Source organism: Neovison vison, chromosome 12 (assembly GCF_020171115.1).
Source record: "Neovison vison isolate M4711 chromosome 12, ASM_NN_V1, whole genome shotgun sequence".
NCBI classification, from domain to species: Eukaryota; Metazoa; Chordata; class Mammalia; order Carnivora; family Mustelidae; genus Neogale; species Neogale vison.
In genome coordinates, this window is record NC_058102.1 from 143,894,947 (window position 1) to 143,915,232 (window position 20,286).

At 54.3% G+C, this 20,286-nt stretch overlaps 1 protein-coding gene across 2 annotated transcripts; it reads right to left on the bottom strand.

Annotated features, from left to right (window-relative positions):
* Nucleotides 1-4,085: 4,085 nt before the first annotated feature.
* Nucleotides 4,086-17,427, bottom strand: AKR1E2 (aldo-keto reductase family 1 member E2). 2 transcript variants are annotated; one of them, XM_044226735.1, is made up of 10 exons: nt 17,342-17,427; nt 14,601-14,768; nt 12,369-12,485; nt 12,155-12,232; nt 10,767-10,889; nt 9,117-9,214; nt 7,249-7,321; nt 6,703-6,786; nt 5,589-5,671; nt 4,086-5,324 (listed from the first exon to the last, which is right to left on the bottom strand). In XM_044226735.1, the coding sequence occupies exons 1-10, from the start codon at nt 17,378-17,380 to the stop codon at nt 5,282-5,284; spliced, it is 906 nt and encodes a 301-aa protein (XP_044082670.1). In that variant the 5' UTR covers nt 17,381-17,427; the 3' UTR covers nt 4,086-5,281. The 2 variants fall into 2 exon arrangements, with proteins under 2 accessions (XP_044082670.1, XP_044082669.1); XM_044226734.1 differs by lacking the exon at nt 17,342-17,427 and adding an exon at nt 15,150-15,502.
* Between the last annotated feature and the right edge of the window lie 2,859 nt (nt 17,428-20,286).

The window sequence follows — 20,286 nt, forward strand, 5'->3', positions numbered from 1 at the left end:
TAAAGCAGCCATCATGAAAATGTTTCAACAAGCAATGGCAAACAAATGGGAACAAATGAAAAGACAGAAAATTTCAATAAAGAAATAGAAGACACAAAATGGAAATTTTAGAACTGAAAAAAACAATAAACGAAATAAGAATCTCAAAGGATAGACTCGACAGCCATTAAGGTACAGAAGAAATAATTAGTGTAGTGGAAGGTAAAACAACATAAATCACCTAATGGGAACAAGAGAGAGAGAAAATGAACAGAGCCTCGTGGGCCCGGAGTAATAACAAAAAATTCTAACATTCGTGTCGTCATGGCGGGGGGCATGCAGAGATGTTGGTCAAAGGCACAACTTTTGTTACAAGTTCCACGGACCTAACATTCAGCAGGGTAATTAGAGTTAATAATACTATATTGTAAAATTGGTATTTGCTTAAAGATTGGATCTTAAGTGTTCTCTCTCTCTCACACACACACAAATTGTTAACCATCTGGGGTGATGGGTGTATTAATTAACCTGATCGTGGGGATCATTTCATAATGAACATATTGGCCAGATCATTGTGTTGGTACACTTTAAATACATACAGTCTATCTGTCGACTACGACACAGTCAAGCTGGGGAAAAAGGAGAGAGTAAGAACAAAAGAGAGAGGAGAGTATGTTCTGTGTCTAGATTGTGGTGAAGTATTCCTGAACACACACATGTGGAAAAAAATCACGGACACAGATCGGCATAAACCTGGGAAAGTCTGAATAAGATCAGTGGATTGCTTCAATGTCAAAACCCTGGTTTTTGTGATTCTGTGCTATCGTTTTTCAGGATGGTACCATGAGGGGAAACTGAGTAAAGGGTACATGGGATATTCTGTACTATTTCTTACACCTTACTGTGTATTTATAATTATTTCAAAATAAAAAAGAGAGTAGTAGGGAATTTGGGTAAATTGGAAGGGGAGGTGAACCATGAGAGACTATGGACTCTGAAAAACAGTCTGAGGGGTTTGAAGTGGCGGGGGGGTGGGAGGTTGGGGTACCAGGTGGTGGGTATTATAGAGGGCACAGCTTGCATGGAGCACTGGGTGTGGTGAAAAAATAATGAATACTGTTTTTCTGAAAATAAATAAATTGGGAAAAAAAAAATAATAGAGCACAATTAAAAAAAAAAAAAAAGTGCTTGATAAAATAAGAAACCAGAAAATTGGTTCCAGCTCCGTATGTTCCCTCTCTTTTTTATTTTTTTTAATTTCTTTTCAGTGTAACAGTATTGTTCTTGCACCACACCCAGTGCTCCGTGCAATCCGTGCCTTCTCCAATACCCACCACTTGGTTCCCCCAACCTCCCGCCCCCCCCACCTTCAAAACCCTCAGATTGTTTTTCAGAGTCCATAGTCTCTCATGGTTCACCTCCCCTTCCAATTTCCCCCAACTCCCTTTTCCTCTCTAACTCCCCATGTCCTCCATGCTATTTGTTATGCTTCACAAATAAGTGAAACCATATGATAATTGACTCTCTCTGCTTGACTTATTTCCCTCAGCAGAATCTCCAGTCCCGTCCATGTTGCTACAAAAGTTGGGTATTCGTCCTTTCTGATGGAGGCATAATACTCCATAGTGTATATGGACCACATCTTCCTTATCCATTCGTCCGTTGAAGGGCATCTTGGTTCTTTCCACAGTTTGGCGACCGTGGCCATTGCTGCTATGAACATTGGGGTACAGATGGCCCTTCTTTTCACGACATCTGTATCTTTGGGGTAAATACCCAGGAGTGCAATTGTAGGGTCATAGGGAAGCTCTGTTTTTAATTTCTCGAGGAATCTCCACACATATGTTCCCTCTCCTTTTGGAATCTTTCCTACCCACAGTCAAAAGAATTTGGGTGAGGCTCTAGCCACGGGCCCTGCTACCAGTGCTTGAGTAATTCCAAGAACAGTCCTGTCAGAGCACAACCCGGGGGAAGTGAAATTAAAAACAGGAGTGATTTAGCCCAGGTGGTGAACCCAGTGGCTCGATACATACCCCCTTCTCTGACCTTGAATAATGGGGATTTCAAGCCAGTCCTAGGACTTGGCATTGCTAGTTACCAAGTGGTGGGATAATTCAGAATTTGGGGTGAGGAGTTTGAAGTCCAAATGAACCCCAGGGGAAAGAACAATCCTTTCCGGAAATTGTTAAATTCAAATTTTAGCCGCCCCCCCCCCATTCAAATGGTTAACCATAAATAGTTTTCTTTAGCAACACCCACTGTCCAACTTAAGAATGGGGGTGGAGGGTCTCTTTTTTCCTAAACTTTGATATCTAAAGGCTCAATTGCTATCAATTCATAGACACATTTTAAGGACTTTGAAATATAATCCCAACTTTCCACCAGGAGATCTTTATAAATTTAGAGTTCTTGTAAAAGTTACTGAACGTGTAATTTTTCAAAAAACTTCACATATATCGGAGAGTCCAAATTTCAAAAATGGTATAATTGGCCAAAGAGACTGAGGAATGAGCGCCATGATTTATTAAGAGATTCCAAAGATGTGCTTTCTCCGTTTGCATCAATGCCTTGTGAGGAACTCCCGGCCCCAGCTGCACGCATAAAGACCATGTTTCAAGTGAAACTTAGTTTAGAATCAGAATTTCAAATTTCTATACCACAAAGTATTGAATCAAGATCGAATATATATATATATATAAACATAGACCAACTGTTGCTTCGAAAAGAATTTGTTAGTAATCACAATAAATTCGTGAGAATAGGGTTTGGACCATGATTAAAGTACTTGTTTTTCCATTTTTTATTCATCTCTGGCTCAGTTTAATTTTTTTTTCTAGTTTGAGGTGTATTTTATAATGTACACAACGGATTAGTAAAGAGTGCATTTGTGTAATACATAAAAAATATGTATGTATTGGGGCTCAAGTTCAAACACTGTTGGTAATCATAGAAGTTCCCTCAAAAAAGACGGACCCCGCTGTCCAGAGACCCCAAGCTGCCCTTGTGCGCACGAGGTGGCCTTTTTCACGAGGGCTGTGCCCCGCACGGAGACAGCGGCCCCCGCAGCCGTCCGAGCCGGCGTCCGTCTCCTGCGCTCCCGGCGGGACGGGGCCACTGCAGACGGGGGCAGGCGTCACAGCCGCGGGCGCCGCGCGTCCGGACCAGGTCGGGGGCGGCCCCCGGGGAGAGGTCGGACCTCGGGAGCGGGGTAAGCAAACAGCGCCGGCTGCTTGGGCCCCCCGGGGGGCCTTCGGGCCAGTGGCCCCCGATGTCGGTCCAGGCTCGGGAACGAAGCCCAGCCGCCTCCCCGGGGCTGGCCCCTGCGCTCCCGCTGGCCCACCGAGAGGGGACCGCCCGGGCGCCAGTGTCCCCAGCCCAGGCGCTCCGCTCCCGGCCTCGAGCCCGGCTCCCCCGTCCCCCACCCCCGGACGACCCCGGTAAAGCCCCCAGGACACAGGCGGGGCCGCGGCGCCCCCCGCCGTCAGAGCCGCGCGTGCGCCGGCGCCGTGCGCGGACCCGCTTCGCAGCGCTCCCCCGCCGCCCGGGGTCCCAGCCGCGGCCTCTGCGGCGGTGCTGGCCTCGTCGCCCACAGGCCGCGGCCTCTGCCACGCGCAGTGCGACAGAGCCCGGGCCGCCCGCGCAGGCGCAGTGCTCACCGCGTGCAGCTGTCCCCGACCCCAGCTCTGCAGGGCCGAGGGCTTCTTACCCGCACGGTACCTGCCGTGGTGTTGCTATTCCAGGTGACCCTAGTCAAAAAAACCACTTACAAGCGTGTAATCCCTTTTTTTTTCCCTGCGGAACACAGCGATGGAGCTTACAGTACCTTGCGGTCCCTCAAGGCTTACCTGTGCACTGCCGTTTGCCAGCACACGAGTTTAGCATGTAGGGGTGAGAACACCGCCCCCCACCCCGGCAAGCAGTGCCTTAGTAAGGCTGGACTTGCGGCGATGAGGATTCATTGTAAGATGTGGAATTCATTTACACTAGGCAGGAAGCTCGGATGATCTGTTAAAACTGTTTGTCAAAATACTAAGTGGACAGTTGTGTGAACTGTACCTCTAGTGTATACATTTATGTCTTTTTAAAAAGTTACAAACATAGTTTTGTGAAGTTTATGCCCATTTATTAGATGTGTATTACATGTATTACAAATTTTTTAAGATTTGAGGGGGGAGTGCATTCGCAGTGGGGGAGAGGCAGAGGGAACAGGAGAAGCAACTCCTTGCTGAGCCCGCAGCCCCACCTGGGGCTCAATCTCCCCACCCTGAGATCATCACCCGGGTTGAGACCAGGAGTCCCATGCTCCGCAGACGGAACCACCCAGGCACCCCTGTTATATATTCTGTGTAATTTATCTACGTATGTCGTGGGCATGGGCAGAGAGTTGAAGGACCCACCAGAAAGATGATTCTTAGATGTTATTGCCGCTCTCTGTAACTGAGCTCTTTCTTCTCCATTTTCTTTGCAGTCTGAATCTGATAGAATTACTTTGTTAAATAGAAAAATTCTGTAAATACTAATAAAAAGCCCTATTAGCCTTACACTTAACAGAAAGAGGGAAAACATCTGGGAATTCATTCAAGAAAATGACCCTTTTTAATCTAACATCATTTACAGCAGCTCAAAATAAAAAATGGCCCCAGGCTTGGTGCCCAAGCGCCACCCAGTGAGACAAGTCACACACTGCCCTGAATGAGCCTGTGTGGACATGAGCCCTCATGCCCTTCCTGACGGAGCCCTGGGACCGGGTGGACCCTGCCTGCCTGATGGGAATGGTCCACATGTCCTCTCTGACCTGGGGTTTCCACGAGTTTAAGAAAAAAAGCCTCTCTGTTGAACTGAGGCATCTCAGGTGTTCCCTGGTTGTGTGAAGGTAAGGATTTTGGGGAATTGGCAGGGACAGAGGCGCACAGATGACGCGGGGCCGGCCCAGGGTTGGTGAGGGGGCTCACCACGCGATGATCTCAACTCTTGCATTTGAGTATTTCCACCACACAATCTTTTCTTCGAGAGTACAGGCCACTTGGCTTGTCTCGTAAAAACCCCATCACACTGTGCTCAAAGGATTCTGAGGACGGAGGTTCTCCACAGAGAGTAATCATCGCTCCCGTGGTGGTTGTCTCTGTCACAGAGACCAGCTGAACTGTGTGAATTTCTCAGGGAGCTCAGCTTCTGTTCCAGGCGGGAATCCACCAAATCAAACCCCATCCCTCCCCTCCCTGGCCGCCCGGTGCCGAGGCGGGCCGGCTGGGAGCTGGGGGTGTCTGTCCAGGCAGCAGGAGGGGGAAGGGGGAAGCCAGGCTCAGTAGTCTATGTTGAAAGGATAGTCCTTGTGGTTCACAGCCCTGAGAAACAGGAAACAAATAAAAAATAGAGATGTATACTCTTTCCAAGAGAAACATTCTAAAAGCTACATTCGTGTACACAAGCTCCCCGATGTGTTAAATCAGTCTTTGGATTCACTCGGTGGCCCAGCCTCAAACAGGAGAGACTTGTGAGAAGGCTTCGCTAACCTCACACGTATACAGTCAACACCTCCTCAGGGACCAACCCCTCCGTCTGCCTATGAGAGCCTCTGTCGCGAGAGCCAGTCAAGGAGCCGCACTTACATGGGTAGCCGGCACATTCGGAAGTTCCTGTCCAGGCCGAGGATGTCGTTCATATCCTGTTCTGATAGTTCAAAGTCAAACACCTGCAGCCCAAACAGACGTTCACATCAAATTCAGTTTGGTGAACATTTCGCTGCGCACACGTTACCTGCAGGGCGCTGGGCCAGGCCAGTCGGGGACGCGACGCTGTAGAGGAAACACGGCGTGTGGCATCGGCCATTTCCCCGGAGCGCCAGCCTTCACACCCACACACGGGCTGCGAGCGGATGCTGGACGCCGGCGGCCCGGGGCTCCGTGGGAGCCCCTGCGACGACCAGCCGGGTGCTGTGTCCACCCAGTGGGAGTCAGGGACACCCGGGGTCGTTAAGAGGCACAGCAAAGCATCTTTCCCTCACTGCTCAAAAAAACGAAAAAACGAAAAACCAAAACCCAAATCCATTATGCCGCACACCCTACCACCTGGGAGAGCGCTGGGCCCCGGGACCATTAAGTCTAACAGTAGCCGTAACACAGCATGATTTTTGTGCCCGTTCCTTCTCAAGCAGAATTCTAAGCTGCCCCCCGGCACCCTGCCCGCCCTTTTGCTCTTAACACACTTGAGGACTATGATCCATTCCTAAAATGGGAGCTTTTCTCCCGGGAGAGCCAACCCTGGTCGCTGCTGAGGAGCTGGGAGAGAAGGTGCAGTGCCCGAGGCCCCCCCCACGCCCCCGCAGTCCAGGAGAAACCAGCGACTCGGAGTCCACAGCAGTGCTGACTAGAGGGTGGGCCAGGGCCCGGGGGGGAGGCTGGGTTCAGTTCTGGAGGGCTCAGGGCAGCCCGGGGACAGCGGTCCCGAGGGTTGGAGAGCAGGTGCCTGGCTAGGCAGGCAGCCCAGGGCGCCTCTGGGCGACACCTTGGGTGTTCGTCCTCTCTCTGTCCCCCATTTTGGCCTGCTGGCCGGCTCCTAGGCCGACGCGGTCACCCTCTCGGATTCTGTGTCCCGGCTGCAGCTGCATCCGGCCCTCTGTTGTGTCAAAGCCACAGGGCACCTGTTTGTTGCGGGGGTCACACCCCTAGCTACCTACTAAGCGATGATCCCCAACCCTCCGAGTAAAAGAAGAAATGTACTTTCCTGGATATTCTCAAGAATCCGCTTTGGGTTGACTGATTTGGGGATCACGATCACATTCCTCTGGATCTGAAATCGGAGCAAAATCTACAGGAAAAAAGTCCAACATCAGCCAAAGGGGAATCCCCCGGCAGTCAGCCATTTCCCGCACAGTTTACATCATATGGTACTATGAAGTCCCAAAGTCAGGGGCAGCTGGAGCTTTTATTACAAGGTCGTCTTCTCCAGAGTCCTCCAGGAACCAAACCGGTGTTTTCTGGACGGTTCCTCCAATGTGTGTGTAATGAGCGCCCATGGAGAATTCCGTGAATGAAAGAGAATTCACTGAGGTGCCCAACCCTTAGATGTGCAACATGAGAGCGGAACACGGAGGCAAAGCCCCTCCCCGAGTGGGCGGGCGCATGGCCCTGTGCGCTGGGGAACCGAGGGAGCTTGGGCCGGGGGCAGCGGGGCCAGCGGGGCCAGCGTGAGCGAGCCCTTCCTCCACCCAGAGCCTGGCTCTCCGAGGAAGCGGGAGCAGCGCCCCCAGCCCCGGCAGCCCCCTCCTACCTGGGCCGGAGACTTGTTGTACTTCTGGGCCACCCTCTGAATCACGGGGTCATTCATCAGGTTCACCCCCTCACTAGAGAGAGCAGGACCGGGAAGGGGGTTAGGGGGTCAAACGTGTGTGCTTCTTGCTTCAAAACACACACCGCTTCCTCCAGGATTTGCTTTCGTCTCATCGCGATTCCTGCTTGCTGCGGGGACGAGCTCATCCCCCAAACCCCACCGTCTAGCCACAGCCACGGCTAATGCTACGTGGAGACAGCTGGATGCGCTGCTTTGATGTACATTCGGTGTTTTCTTGAGAACAAGGTGACAATGTCTGCTCACGCTCTGGTGTGTGTCCCTCTGACATGGCCAGACCGGACCTAGCGCCCGCGGCTCTGTTCCTAAATCATTGGTGTTGGTGATGGTCATTTCAGAAAAGTCCAGCTCAAATACCAGAACAAGCCTGACACTGGGAACGGGTGCAAGCCCCAATGCAAAGAATGGCGCCAGGCCCCCGCGTGGTCCCGCAGGCACAGGCCCTACCACTCTGGAGACACCTGTCTGCAAGGACCATTCTTTACGCGGCTCCTAGATTCCAAGCACTGCTCTAGAAACAGTGCTCAGAGTCTCCTGAAGGAACTAAACGGCTGATTACATTTGCTGCAGGCCCAGCACTCGGCTGGTTCCCCTTCCTGGGCGGCTCCCAGCACCCACTGTGCCCACCCCCCCAACCCTGCGCTCAGCTGCACAACCGGACCTGGCCTTCCGGCAACTCCCTTGCTGCTACCAAGTTCCAACACCTGTGCCTGCTTCCCCTGTGATTACACAGGTAATCACAAATACTTCCAGCCTTCCCAGGGCACCTGCTCTGTCCCAGACACTAAACCAGGGGCTGGCAGGAAGTCACAAATCACACACTGTCCCTGCACTGAAGCAGCTCTGACAAGTGGGAAAAGGAATTGATGTCAGGACAGTATGATGAGGGCGATGGACAAAACCTGACTATGAGGAGTCTGGAGAGCTTCCTGGAGGAGGCGACGCTGTTAAACCATATATTAGAAATCAGAGTTAGCCAAATTAAAAAAAAAAGAGAAAAAAAAGGATAAAAGCAAGATCTCTAGGTTAAGAGAACACTGCGTTCAGAGGCACAGAGACTGGCAAGAACGCGCTCCATTCCGGGAGACCCGCGTAGTTTCAAGGGGTCGGTGTGCACACTTCCTGCAGGAAGAAATGAGGCCAGAAATAGGCAGCAGCCAGACCAGCTGGGACTCCTAGGCCATCGCAAGAACTGAAGAGTTTTTAAGAAAGTGGCCTGATCATTTTAAGACACTCCCTTTGGCTACATGTGCGGTGTAGACAATGAACTGGAACGGGTCAAACACGGCCGGAGTGAAGAGGCTGCAGAATTTCAGGGACTCCCCCTTAGCCAAGGCAGCGATGGCGAGAACAAGAGACCAAGAGACAGAGCCTGGGATCGCCGGCCAGAATGATCAGAGGACGCTGCTGATGGACTGGGAAGGCCGGATTTTCAGGTGTCTAGTCGGAGGGCTGCCAGAGTCGGGCTCGTCTGGGGAGGGATGGGAGGAGTCTCTGTTCTGCGGAGACGGGGATGTCTGTGAACCAGCCCGACGAAGAGGCTGAGCAGAGGAGCCTCGTGCTAGGCGGGCTCTGAAGAGGCTTCGCCAGCCGCTTCTGTCCCCCACAGTGACTCTCCTCTGGCTCCCGGCACCAGCTCCCTGCCCGGCACCAGCCCCGCAGGTCTGTGTGCACCCTGCCCACACCCTGCTTCCCAAGATCCCTCCGCTAACCACCCACGTTCGGTCAGACGGTGCATCTCCTGCAGCTCCTGCTAGAGCCTAGACTCACCGCCAGCGACGCAGTCCTACCTGGAACCGCCGAGGGGCCGGTACGCAGTCACGGACACGTCTCTGGACTGGCAGAAACGGATCAGGTCCTTCTGGGTCAGATACGGGTGGCACTCAATCTACGAAGAGAGTCCCAGCTTACCAAGAAAATTCAGAGCAACAGGATGTCAGGAAACAGGCCATGCATGACTGTCTTGGCTGTCACTGAGGAGCTGCGTGACCCATCCTGAGGCTCAAGCGTCTACCGCTGTGAAGTGACAAGCCCTTGAGAACAGGCAGAAGGGACACCTGCATTCCCTGGACGCTCAGATGGCCCCTGCTCGGTGAGGCCCGCTCTGTCCTCTACTCTCCACTCTAGCCCGCATCACGGACATCTCCGATGTTGTACTCATTTGCCACGGTCTGTCTCCCGCCATGTGACGCAGGCTCCACGACGGCGCGGGTTTGGTCAGACTGTGCTGCGTGCGCAGACATCTGCCAACACCCAGAATGAGCTAGCGGAATGTGCTCGTCAACACTTGTGAGGACAGCGAGCAGGGCTGGAGAGTCACGGGGCAAACACAGGCTCCGGGGGACGCCAGTGGGCGCTGGAAGAAACTGGAGGGCGGGATCCCTGTCTCTACATCCTCTGAATTCTCACGTACGATCCCAGGTCCTCAGCGGGCTGGCAACAGATGCTTGTTTAGGGAGAATGAAGAGCTTCTGCAGTGACTTGTGGGCTCTCTGAAAACCCTTCTGAACCCACGTTCCTGGGGGGCTCAGAACCCTAATTAGGGGACATACCCTCCAGCCCCTCTGCACCCCACAGATGAGGCACCAGCCCTTCCCGGGATTTAAAGTGCCACCGCGCACCCTTATGGGACAGGGGCTATGACGCACTTGGACAGACCTAGTCTTGTGAGGTTGTCAAGTAGCAACACTGAGTGGTCCTCGCGAGGGGGCAGTGGCTAGAAGAGCTTCCAGAAGGCAGCGGCTGTTCTGTTCCCTGCCCCAGGTGCGACCACCTGAGCTCGCTCATCTGGGGAGACTCACGGAGCATCGCCCTTTCCAGTCTCCCTGTAATGCTTTAGCTAGGAAGGATTTTTTTTTTTTAAATAAAAAATGGAATGTGATGCTTTATTTTCATGTCCCCAGACCAGAAACTACCCAAGGGCCCCTCAGTGCTAGAATGAGTCAGCGCCCATTACGGACAGAACGGACCAGCACGCAGAGAGCAGAACGAGGGACAGTCATACTGGGCATGGAGGCATCCAACAGATACGGACGGGGCTGAAGGAAGCCGGACATAAACAAGCACATAACGTGTCACGTTATCTGCACGATGAAAGCTGCCCTCTGCTTTAGTAATCGCACGGCGGCTGCCCTCTGCGGGGGCTGGTCCACAGAGAAGAGCTTTCCGACGAGGCCCACATGGCTGTGAGTGGGACCCCTCATCGCCTCTGTGCAGGGAAAACCCAGCCCAGCCCTCACCCTGCCTTCCGAGGGCACCGCCGTCCGCACAAGCCTCTGGGGCAGCTCTCCTGCCTTGGCCCCAGCTGCTTGCCTACCTGCTCCCCAAGTCGCCCATCTGCAGCCACCGGAGACAAATGCCCACGGTGTGCCCCCCCATTCCTCTCCAGTCCAGCCACATGAAGTGACCTGAAAAGCCAGCTCCACCTGTGGAAGCCTCACCTGGTTAGTCACTGGCCTGAATCTCAAGCTGGGTTTGTTCAAAAGTCTCTCCAGCTGCTCGTGGTTGAAGTTGGACACCCCGATGGCTTTGACCAGCCCCATGACCACCAGGTCCTCCATAGCCTAAGAGAACAGAGAGTCGTTCCGCGCCCGAGAACCCACGGCCTCACTCCTCTGCAGGCCGCGTGAGCCCGCCCAATGCCCCACAGGCCTTCTGCGCGCAGGGCCCAAGCTGCTTCCATGCCCCTGGCTGGGGGAGCTTGGGCACGTTTATAGGGCTGCACTAAACTCAATGTTGTCACTGCAAAGTGGGGACAAGCCTGTCCATGCCACAGGATTGTTTTAAACATCCCTTCAGACAACACACGCAAGCATGTGGCGCGGGGCTGGAAAGCGGTGAGCCGTGCCACACGGCCGCTGTTACGGCTCCTCTCACTCTCCATACCTGCCGGTAAGGTCTGGGGCAGGGACGTCTGTTGCTGTCCACTCACCCCTTCGACTCCGATTAGATGCTTCCTGAGCACAGGAAGGGGCTGGCAGCTCCAGCAGGAGCGTGGCCCGGGGCGGCCACACCATCAGCAGTAGTACGATGCGGCCATGGGCAAGTACAACAGCTATGGTCCCTGTGGCACCATCCAGAACCCGCTGGTGCTGCCCGCACAGCCCAGAGTTTAACCCACGCTTTCTGGAGAAGCAGTGTCGCAGGGCAGAAAGGGCTAGGGCCCCCGGACCCTGGCTCTCCCAGGCCGGGGCCCTCGGCTAATCTGTAGCCCACCCCCATTTAAGAGGAAGGGGGAGGGCGTGGCCTGGCTGGTGTGCGTCCCCCTCGTTCTGCCTGGTACTTGTAGGCTCCCATGCCTGTCCCTGAGCTCAGTGTGACCTCACCTGCTTCCCATGCCTCACCCCTGCCCTCCTCTGCCCCACATGGGTGTGCACAGCGGGGGGCAGCGGGAACCTGCCCCCCTTCCACACTGGCACCCCTCCCCTCGACTCCCGTGCTTGGGGCTTTGCTCAACGCCTCTTCCTCCCTTCCTGTCCGGACTCCAGCCGCGGGCTGAGCCCGTGCCCCACCCCCCAGCTCCTCCCAGCGCCCCAAACCTCGCCGTGCTGCCAGGCATCGCTCCGACGAAGCTCACGGACAAGCCGTTGGCAGCTACAGGACAGGAGTGGCGGTCACCACTGCAGGAGGGAGACACAGATTCTACCTTTTCTTTTTATTCTCTTCTGAATTTCTGTGACGACCACCTGCTGTTTCTCATAAGCAACCGAGCAGACACTGAGGCTCACAGGGAGGTCTGCCCTGCTTACCCCGGTGTGCGCTCCTGGCGAGCACAGCCAGCTCCCGAGGGCCCAGCACCCTGCCCAGAGGCCACCAGCCTGTGGCTCACCTCCCACGTGTCCAGGAAGTCGGTGTCACTGGGTATCACCATGCCGCTGGGGTCCAAAGGCATGTCTTCCACCCCGGGCTGTGAGGCAGAGGAGGTTGCTATAGTGGCCCGCAGGGGCCTCGAGCCCAGGCCTCTGCTGAGCGGGGGCCCTCACTCCCCGCTTTCCCCCGGCGGGCATGAGCAGGAAGGAAGGCGCTGCTAGTGTCTTTCGTACCTTGAAACCCATGGGCCAGTGTATGAGGTAGAGGTCCAGGTAGTCCAGCTTCAAGGCCCTCAGACTCTCGGTGCACGCTGCTTTCACCAGGGACGTCTCATGGCTGGTGCACCAGAGCTGCCGAGGGCAGGAGGGAAGCCAGGGTTAACACAACGTCTGCCCCTTGGTCCCACAATCCAGTATCAGGGAGACAGACGACATCCAAGCCCTGTGGCTATAAATGCAACATGGCTGTGACATTAGCCTCCGATGGTTCCGGGGCTCCCTCGGGGAGGGATCCCCCAAACTGGGCTCTGCGGCCCGAGTCCTACTAAAGGGACATCGGCGGCCCCGTGAACTATATGGTGGGGGACTGCCAGTTATCCGGACCCACTGGGACCAAAAGAAAACCCACGCCAGAGCCAAACAAACTCAGTGCGTGTGGACAGAAAGGAGAGGAGGAAAACTCAGAAGAAAGTCTACATTGCGTTTCCCACTTCAGTCTGTGCCATGTTGAAGGTCCCCGGGGACGAAGGCGTCATACTCCTGCAGTAAAGCTGGTGGGTGAGTGAACGCCACCGGCCTGCGGGGACCTGGACACGCCCCGCCCCCCCTGCCTCCCCCCAACCCATAAGCACGAAATCCGTGACGGGTGCTTCCTCTTGTGATTCCCGTCTCGCTGTTTAGTATTAACTGTGACGGAAGCCACTTGAAGGCTCCGACGCAGCAAGAGAAAACACAAGGAGTACAAGAGTGAGAACAGAAACAGAAAAACACACCGTCAACACGGCGTGCGGACAGAAAAGAAGAAAAACAAAAAACCCTAAAAATATGTTGTCAGCAACAGGACTCTCTAGATGGCGAATATATATAGATTTTTTAACACATATGTATCTATTTCTATGACTTTCCCAAACGTCAGGAGTAAGGGGCACACCTGTCCTGCGGCTGTGATACACTCAGGCGCGAATGTCCCGACTTCGGGGCTGGCCTGGGCAGACCAGGCACCCCTCCCTTCCTGGAGTGGCAGGGGAGACTCTGCCCCTCCGCCAGGTGCAGGCCCGGCCCATCCCTCACCCTCCCTTTGCTCCAGCTTTAGAAGCACCGATGAATTACAGAAATCATCGGAGAGTGAGACAGAAGAGCAAATCTGCCACAGAAGCAGAGGGGACTTGTGCAATTATGGACATCGGACCTGGAAACTGCTCAGGCGATGATCAAATCTGAGTCCTGCTTTACACACAACGACGCTGTGACCCTGTGCCATCGGGTGACTGACCCAGTCTCTCGGTGCTCGTGAGAGACCGCTGGAGTGAGGGCCTGTGGCTACTGACCTCACGGTCTTAAGGTTCTGCCTCAAAGTCAAAAGCAAAGGGGTTCTTGAACTCTGCTGAACGGGTCCTCCCTTCACTAGGCCCGCACGCCTGTTTCCCTCCCCCACCGTCTCTCCCTGTCCAAGTCTGGCCCGCCCTCGCTCCCAGCCACCCTGCCCTCAATGTCCCCTGCCTTCTGCTCAAACACACGCTCCTAGGGGCGCCTGGGTGGCTCAGTGGGTTAAGCCGCTGCCTTCGGCTCAGGTCATGATCTCAGGGTCCTGGGATCGAGTCCCGAGTTGGGCTCTCTGCTCAGCGGGGAGCCTGCTTCCTCCTCTCTCTCTCTCTGTCTGCCTCTCTGCCTACTTGTGATCTCTCTCTGTCAAATAAATAAATAAATAAAATCTTAAAAAAAAAAACAAAAAAAAAAAACCAAAAAAAAAACACACGCTCCTTTCAGTAGCTGCAACTGCCTAGGTAGGACACGAGTCTCTCCGCCGCGGAAGAGAAGCTCCCTACTTAAAATCCTTCAGCGGCGCTCCTTTGTGGACGGGAAAAAGAATAAGGCCCTTAAAAGGCAGCCAGGCCTCTGTGGTCTGGCCTTTCCCCTGCTCCAGCCTTGTTTCTCAGCACTCCTCTGCCTACCATTCTCCGATCCAGGAACTCCACGCTTCTTCTAGGTCCGTGTACCCAAGGCGCTGTCCCACGCCCGTGCCTCTGCGCAAGCTGTCCCCTCCGCTTGTCACCCGGCCCCGGACATCTTCACCTGCACCACTCCCAGCATGTGTACGAAGCTGAGGAAGTCTAGGCAGGTCTGGTTCCAGGACGAACTGAGCTGCCAGCTGCTGGGAGACCAAGAACCCTCCCCACACTGGGTCAGCTGTCTTGCTAAAGGAGCCCCCGGGGGGTGGCCCTGCTCGGCCCGCGTGTGAAGTCCTACCTTACTCACGATAAACAGGTCCTCCCGCTTCACCACGCCCTCCTTGATCTTGCACTGGATCCCGGTTCCAATCTCACTCTCGTTGTGGTATAAGTAGGCGCAGTCGAAGTGCCGATATCCGGCGTCGATGGCCAGTTTCACTGCCTCTGTCACCTCCCCTGGAGCCGCCTGCAGAGTGAACACGACAGAAGCAATCCACCCACGCTCAGGACATCCCAGCGTTTCACTCTAAAATGAAGACTCAGACAGGGCATAAGTGAGGAAGGAGGTCACGGTGTCAGTGAGCACCAAAATGAGGGACGCTGTCAGAGTCAGAAAGGATTTAGACACAATCTGAATTGCCGCTCCTTGACTTATCTGGGGAAAAGTCTATGGGTACTTTTAGTGCCTGCAAATAACGGGGCCGGACGCTGAGCCTCCTGAGCGAACAGAGTAATAAAGAAATGGAGGAGGAATCCTAATAGCAACTGAGAGAGAAGCAGGTTAGACTCACCCTCTACCCGACAAGAGCAGAAGTCCAAGGGCAAAAGTGAACAGGAGCGAACTCACATGGAGAGACTGCGCCACCGGAGAACCATCTCCCCAAACCCACAGGAACGGTGCGGATTCCATCAAGAATGTGGAAGCTCAGAAAACGCTCACTGTGAACGGGGCTGCTCAAGCAAGCGAAGGGGCAGGAACAGGGACGAAGCCCGGGAGGGCTCACAACACAGCGCACTGAGCCTTCCCAAAGGGCTTCGTGGCTCACAAAGCACCTGCTCACTTGACCTTCCCAGAAGCCCCTGTGCTTTGTTGCGACGGTCCTTGCTTAACGAGCAGCACACTTGGAGGGGCCAAAAGCCAACGAAGCATCCATCTCAAGTCAGGAAACGAACCGCCAAGAAATTAGAAGGGAAGAGAAAATGTGAAAACAAGAGCGAACATCCAATAAAGACAGGACAGAGATCAACAAAGCCAGAGGCTAGTTCTTTGAAAAACCTTACTAAGGTGGAAAAGCTTCTGATGAGACTGATGGGACCAAGGTGGTTTTTTGTTTTGTTTTGTTTTTTAACATGATCTGAATGAAAAACAGTCATACGCATTAAACATAGACCCCAAATCTCAGAAAATATTATCAATAACCATAAGCCAACAATTTGGAAAGATGAAAAGAATGGGAAAAATCCTTGGAAAAACTTGAGAAGAAGTAAAAGCTGACTTGTCCTATAACTATTTTTTAAATGAAGCAATTAGTTAAACAGACACACAACAGTTCTACAAAAGTTTCAAGGACGAAATTGTCCCAATTTAACACACAATCTTACACAGAAGGGAAAAATAAAGAATACTTCATCCTACTAAACCAGCATATCCCTGGAATCAAAAGCAGACAAAAATATTAAAAAACAGTCACACACTCGTCTCATTCATGAATAACCGTTGCAAAAATCCTAAGTAAAATAACAGCAAATTGGACGCAACAATATATTCTGGAGAAAGAACGTAACCACATGCACACTGAGTTTATCTGAGAAAGCCAAGGATGGCTTGGTATTAGGAAATCCATGATAATTCACATCAACAGATTAAAAAAATAAATCATGTCAATCAATGTTCTTTAAGCTTGAACACCCAGTCCTGATTTAAAGTCTCAGTAAACTAGGGGAAAAGGAAACTCTTTAACTTGGTAAAGAATACCCACATTTAAAACAACAATAATAATACAAAAATCAAGAATAAAACCACCCCAAAAATCTAGAGGCAAACATCATCCTCAAACGTGCACGTATCAGAAACACAACCTTTAAGATCAGGAACAAAACGGAAAAAGGAATTTGAGACTTAAGCATCAGAAAAAAGGAAAGGAAAGAAGCACTATGTGCAGATGGTATGACCACGTATGTAGAAAACCCAAAGGAATCTCAGGCAAATGAAGAGAACAAGAGGGCGACTTAGCGACGTGCCAGGACATGTGTTGAATGTGATTTTTTTTTTTTTTTTTCTTTTAACTAGGCTCCGCACCCAACGCGGGGCTCGAACCTTCGACCCGAGATCAAGAGTCCCGCCCTCCACCCTCTCCCTCTCCGTCCGCTCGCGCTCCCTCCCCCTCCGGCTCCGCCGAGCGCGCACAGAGACCCGCGGGAAGACGGGTCCAAGGCTGCGCACCCGAGCCCCGACGACCCCAGAGAGGAAGGCTCCGGCCCGGGAAGCACCTGCCGCAGGTTCTCCCGCGCCGTGCGCCACCGGACGCCCACGCGGGCCCGGCGCAGGGGCGGCGCGGGGACGACCGGCAGGGACGTGGGCGCAGGGCCGGACCCCGGGGCCGTCAGGGGTCAGGTTACAGCCGGGCCCCAGCAGAGCCGGAAAGGACGAGCGGGAAACCGCCTCAGCAGCCCTCGGACGCGCGGGGTCGCCGGGGGTCGCCGGGGCTCACCCCGGTCCGCCCCCCCGCTCCCCTGCGGCTGCCGGGTCCCGGCCCGCGGGGGCCCAGTCCGCGCACAGGACGGCCCACGGTGCCTCGCCGCGGGCGCTGTCCCCGACCGCACTAGCCTTCGGGATGCAGTTCACCTGCCCCCACGGCGCCCGCGGGCCGGTGGCCGCCGTCCCCCCGCCCCGACCCCGGCCTGACCACCGCGCGTGCCGTCCTTCGCCGACATCTGCTGGCGGGAGCTCGGGAGGGGGTGGGCGGGCGGCAGGTGGCCCCGCGAGACCCTCCGCGGTGGGGAGAGGCCCCGCCCGCCCCGGGGCACAGGCCCCCTCACCTGCCAGGTGCCCAGACCCAGCGCCGGGATCCGCTCCATGCCCCGCACGGCGCCGCGGCCGCGGGAACACTATTGGCGCGCGCCGCCGCGCTCGTAGCTCCTAGGGGCCCTAGCGCGCGCGGAGGGCGGGGCCGGCGGGAAGCGGCTCTGATTGGCTGGCGGCGCCCCGACACGCCCACATTCCCGGGCTCCCGAAAGTCCGGCGTCAGGGAGTGGCTGTGCGCAAGCGCACGACTCCGCGATCTCACGGCCGGGGGTCCCGGGCGCGCGGCGTCGGGAGGGGCAAGAATCCTAGCTGGCGGGCTAGTGTTCCGAGGTTCCCGGGGTCGGCAGGGCTGGGCCATCCCAGGGTCGGGAGGGAGAGGACAGGTCTGGGCCTCTGTGTCCGCGCTCGGGGCGCCTGGAACCGGGGTACGCCCCTAGCACCCACCCTCATGGCGAGGGGGCTTCGTAATAGGGAGGGAAGGTCTTCCCCCACAGCAACTTGATGTGCTTGGGGAAGGGGCCCGGGGGTCCCGCAGGCTCCTAGGAGTCTGTCGGCCTCGGTTCCCCATGGATGACACACCTGGCTAAGTCCAGTAAATGCTTTCTACTGCCTGGGGTCCCTGGGAGTGGACAGAGGCCTGGGAACGCAGGACCTGGGTAGTGCAGAATGTGGCAGAGCACTGGACTGCTTGCTCCTCCGGAGTCCAAGGACCGACCGTCCTTGCTGGAGCCTCAGGGGCAAGTGGGCGGAATCATTGCCGGGGCTGGGGTGAGGAGACTTCGTGACTGAACTAGAAACCCCAGGACACTGGTCGGAAACTGGGGACATGGAGGATCCGAGGTTTTTCTCATCCCCCCATTGGAGCCCCCACGTCCTGATCCTTTGTCCCCTGGGGCCTGGGAACCCCCTGCCTTGATGGCCCCCAAAACCCTGTTTTAATTTCTGGTTTCCTGCGTGGGGCTGCAGTGCTGGCCCCGACCAGCTCACTGGCCAACGGAGCAACAGGAGCAGGGAGGGGACACCCAGGGGTCATTCTGACCCAACAATGACCTTTCACTAATGAACTTCTCAGAAGCGGGAGGGCGCTCTAAGATCCTCTCATTGACTCATTTGGTCACTGTGCCCCGCAGTCATCCGGGTGACCCACATGAAAGGACCCACATGGCCCCTGCCCACCAGGAGCTCCCTGTCCACAGTGGGAGATGGACAAAGACAAGAAAAGGAGCAAATGCTATAGGGAGATGAAGCAGGGCGCTGGAGGTCCAGCCAGGAGGCCCTCGGTAGGCCTAAAAGGCCACGAAAGTGGCATTTATGCTGTGACCAGAAAGACAAGAGGAGCCAGCCCTGCACAAGTCTGGGACGAGTGTGCTGGCGGGGAGCTCCCAGGCGGCTGGGACTCTGTTGGAGCAGGGTCCACCTCTGAGCTCATAAGCAAGTTATTGGGGAGATTCAGTTTGGACCAAGATTTCAGGTCTTTGAAGTCGGCTAATCTGATCTCAGCCCCCATTTGGTTCTTAGCAATAGGAACCAGAGAGACACACACGGAGGGACAGAGGGAAGGAAGGAACGCAGGAGAGAGCAAGCAGGACAGAAGTCACAGCCTTTTGTAAATCATCTGTCAGGCATCTTGAAAGTGCTATCCCATCACTCCTCAGTGTCCTACAAGAGCCAGGAGCTGTAAGGGAACGGTGGACTCGTCTGTGGCCAGCCACTTATTTGGAAGATGTCACTGGTGGAAAGGCAGGCTGAAACTAGAAAGCAGTAAAGCATTCCTCAGAACCCAGTGCCAGAGAAAGGTTTAACCCGTCCAAAGTCCCATCAGTGCGTACCTTAGCCTAGCAGTACTGATCCTAGGAATTTATCCAAAAGAAGTTCTTGCATAGTTTTTCAAAGATCTGTTTAGAAGCAGACTCATTACAGTGTCCATAGGCTATTCCCTGGAGGGCCGTAGCCCGGCCCCTCCTGCTCCCTCCAGGCACAGACCCCCTCCCTCTCGGTGAACACAGCACATCTAGGGCAGCTCCGCCGGGCACAGGGATGACCGTGGACACACTCCATCCAGCGGAAGTTCCAGGTACAGCGGCTGGACTGCCTGAGCTCGTGGGAACGCAGGAGGCTTTTGCAAGGTATACAGAAGGGGCTCAGCAAAGCTGCTGGGAGGGCAGAGTGTCAGGCTGGGGGCTTTAGAATGGGAAAAAGTGCTCAAACCCCATCTACGTTTCCACCAGGAGTGGCCCCAACCCATGTACCCAATAAGCTTAGCTTCTACATTGGCCTCTGGTCGGTGGGAAGGAAGGAGGGAGCCCTCCTTTCCCTCAAGGCAGGGTCGGGTGGAGTCTGCTTGGTCTGAGGCTGTTGGGTGAGACCAGGGTCTGCAATGTGTCTGCACAGACTTGGGAGTCTGCTGAGCAGAGAACATCAGTCCTCAAGAGGGGACATCAAAAGCACAAGTATAAAAAAATATATAAACTGGCTTCATAAAATTTAACATTTTGGATCAAAACATAGTATCAATAAAGAGAAAGACAACCTACTAAATGGTATAAAATACTTGCAAATAATATTTCTAATAAGGGGCATTTGTAGATTAAACAACTCTTTCACCTCTATAATATAATAATATAAACATTCCACTTAACAATTGGGGGAAGGGTCTGTATATGACAAATTCCCCAAAGAAAATACACAGGGGTGGCTGGGTGGTGACGTTGGTTAAAACATCTGACTCTTGGTTTCAGCTCGGGTCTGCTTGTGGAGTCATGAGGTCAAGCCCCATGTCAGTCTCCGAGCTCAGCAGGAGTCTGCTTGAAATTTTTTATCTCCCTCTGCCTCCCCCCAGACCCCCGCACTCGCTCTCAAATAAATCCTTAAAAAAATGGCCATATAAGGAAGGTATACACATATTACACATATTATAAACATAATTATTTTTTAGGGAAATGCAAATAAAAACCACAAT

Coding starts and splice junctions, on each gene's coding strand:
- AKR1E2 (XM_044226734.1), bottom strand. CDS start 15,212: ATGGAATCCGCACCGTTCCTGTGGGTTTGGGGAGATGGTTCTCCGGTG. Junction 14,769..15,149: donor CGGTGGCGCAGTCTCTCCAT/GTGAGTTCGCTC, acceptor TTCACTCTGCAG/GCGGCTCCAGGGGAGGTGAC. Junction 5,672..6,702: donor GGATTCTTGAGAATATCCAG/GAAAGTACATTT, acceptor TTTGGGCTGCAG/GTGTTTGACTTTGAACTATC.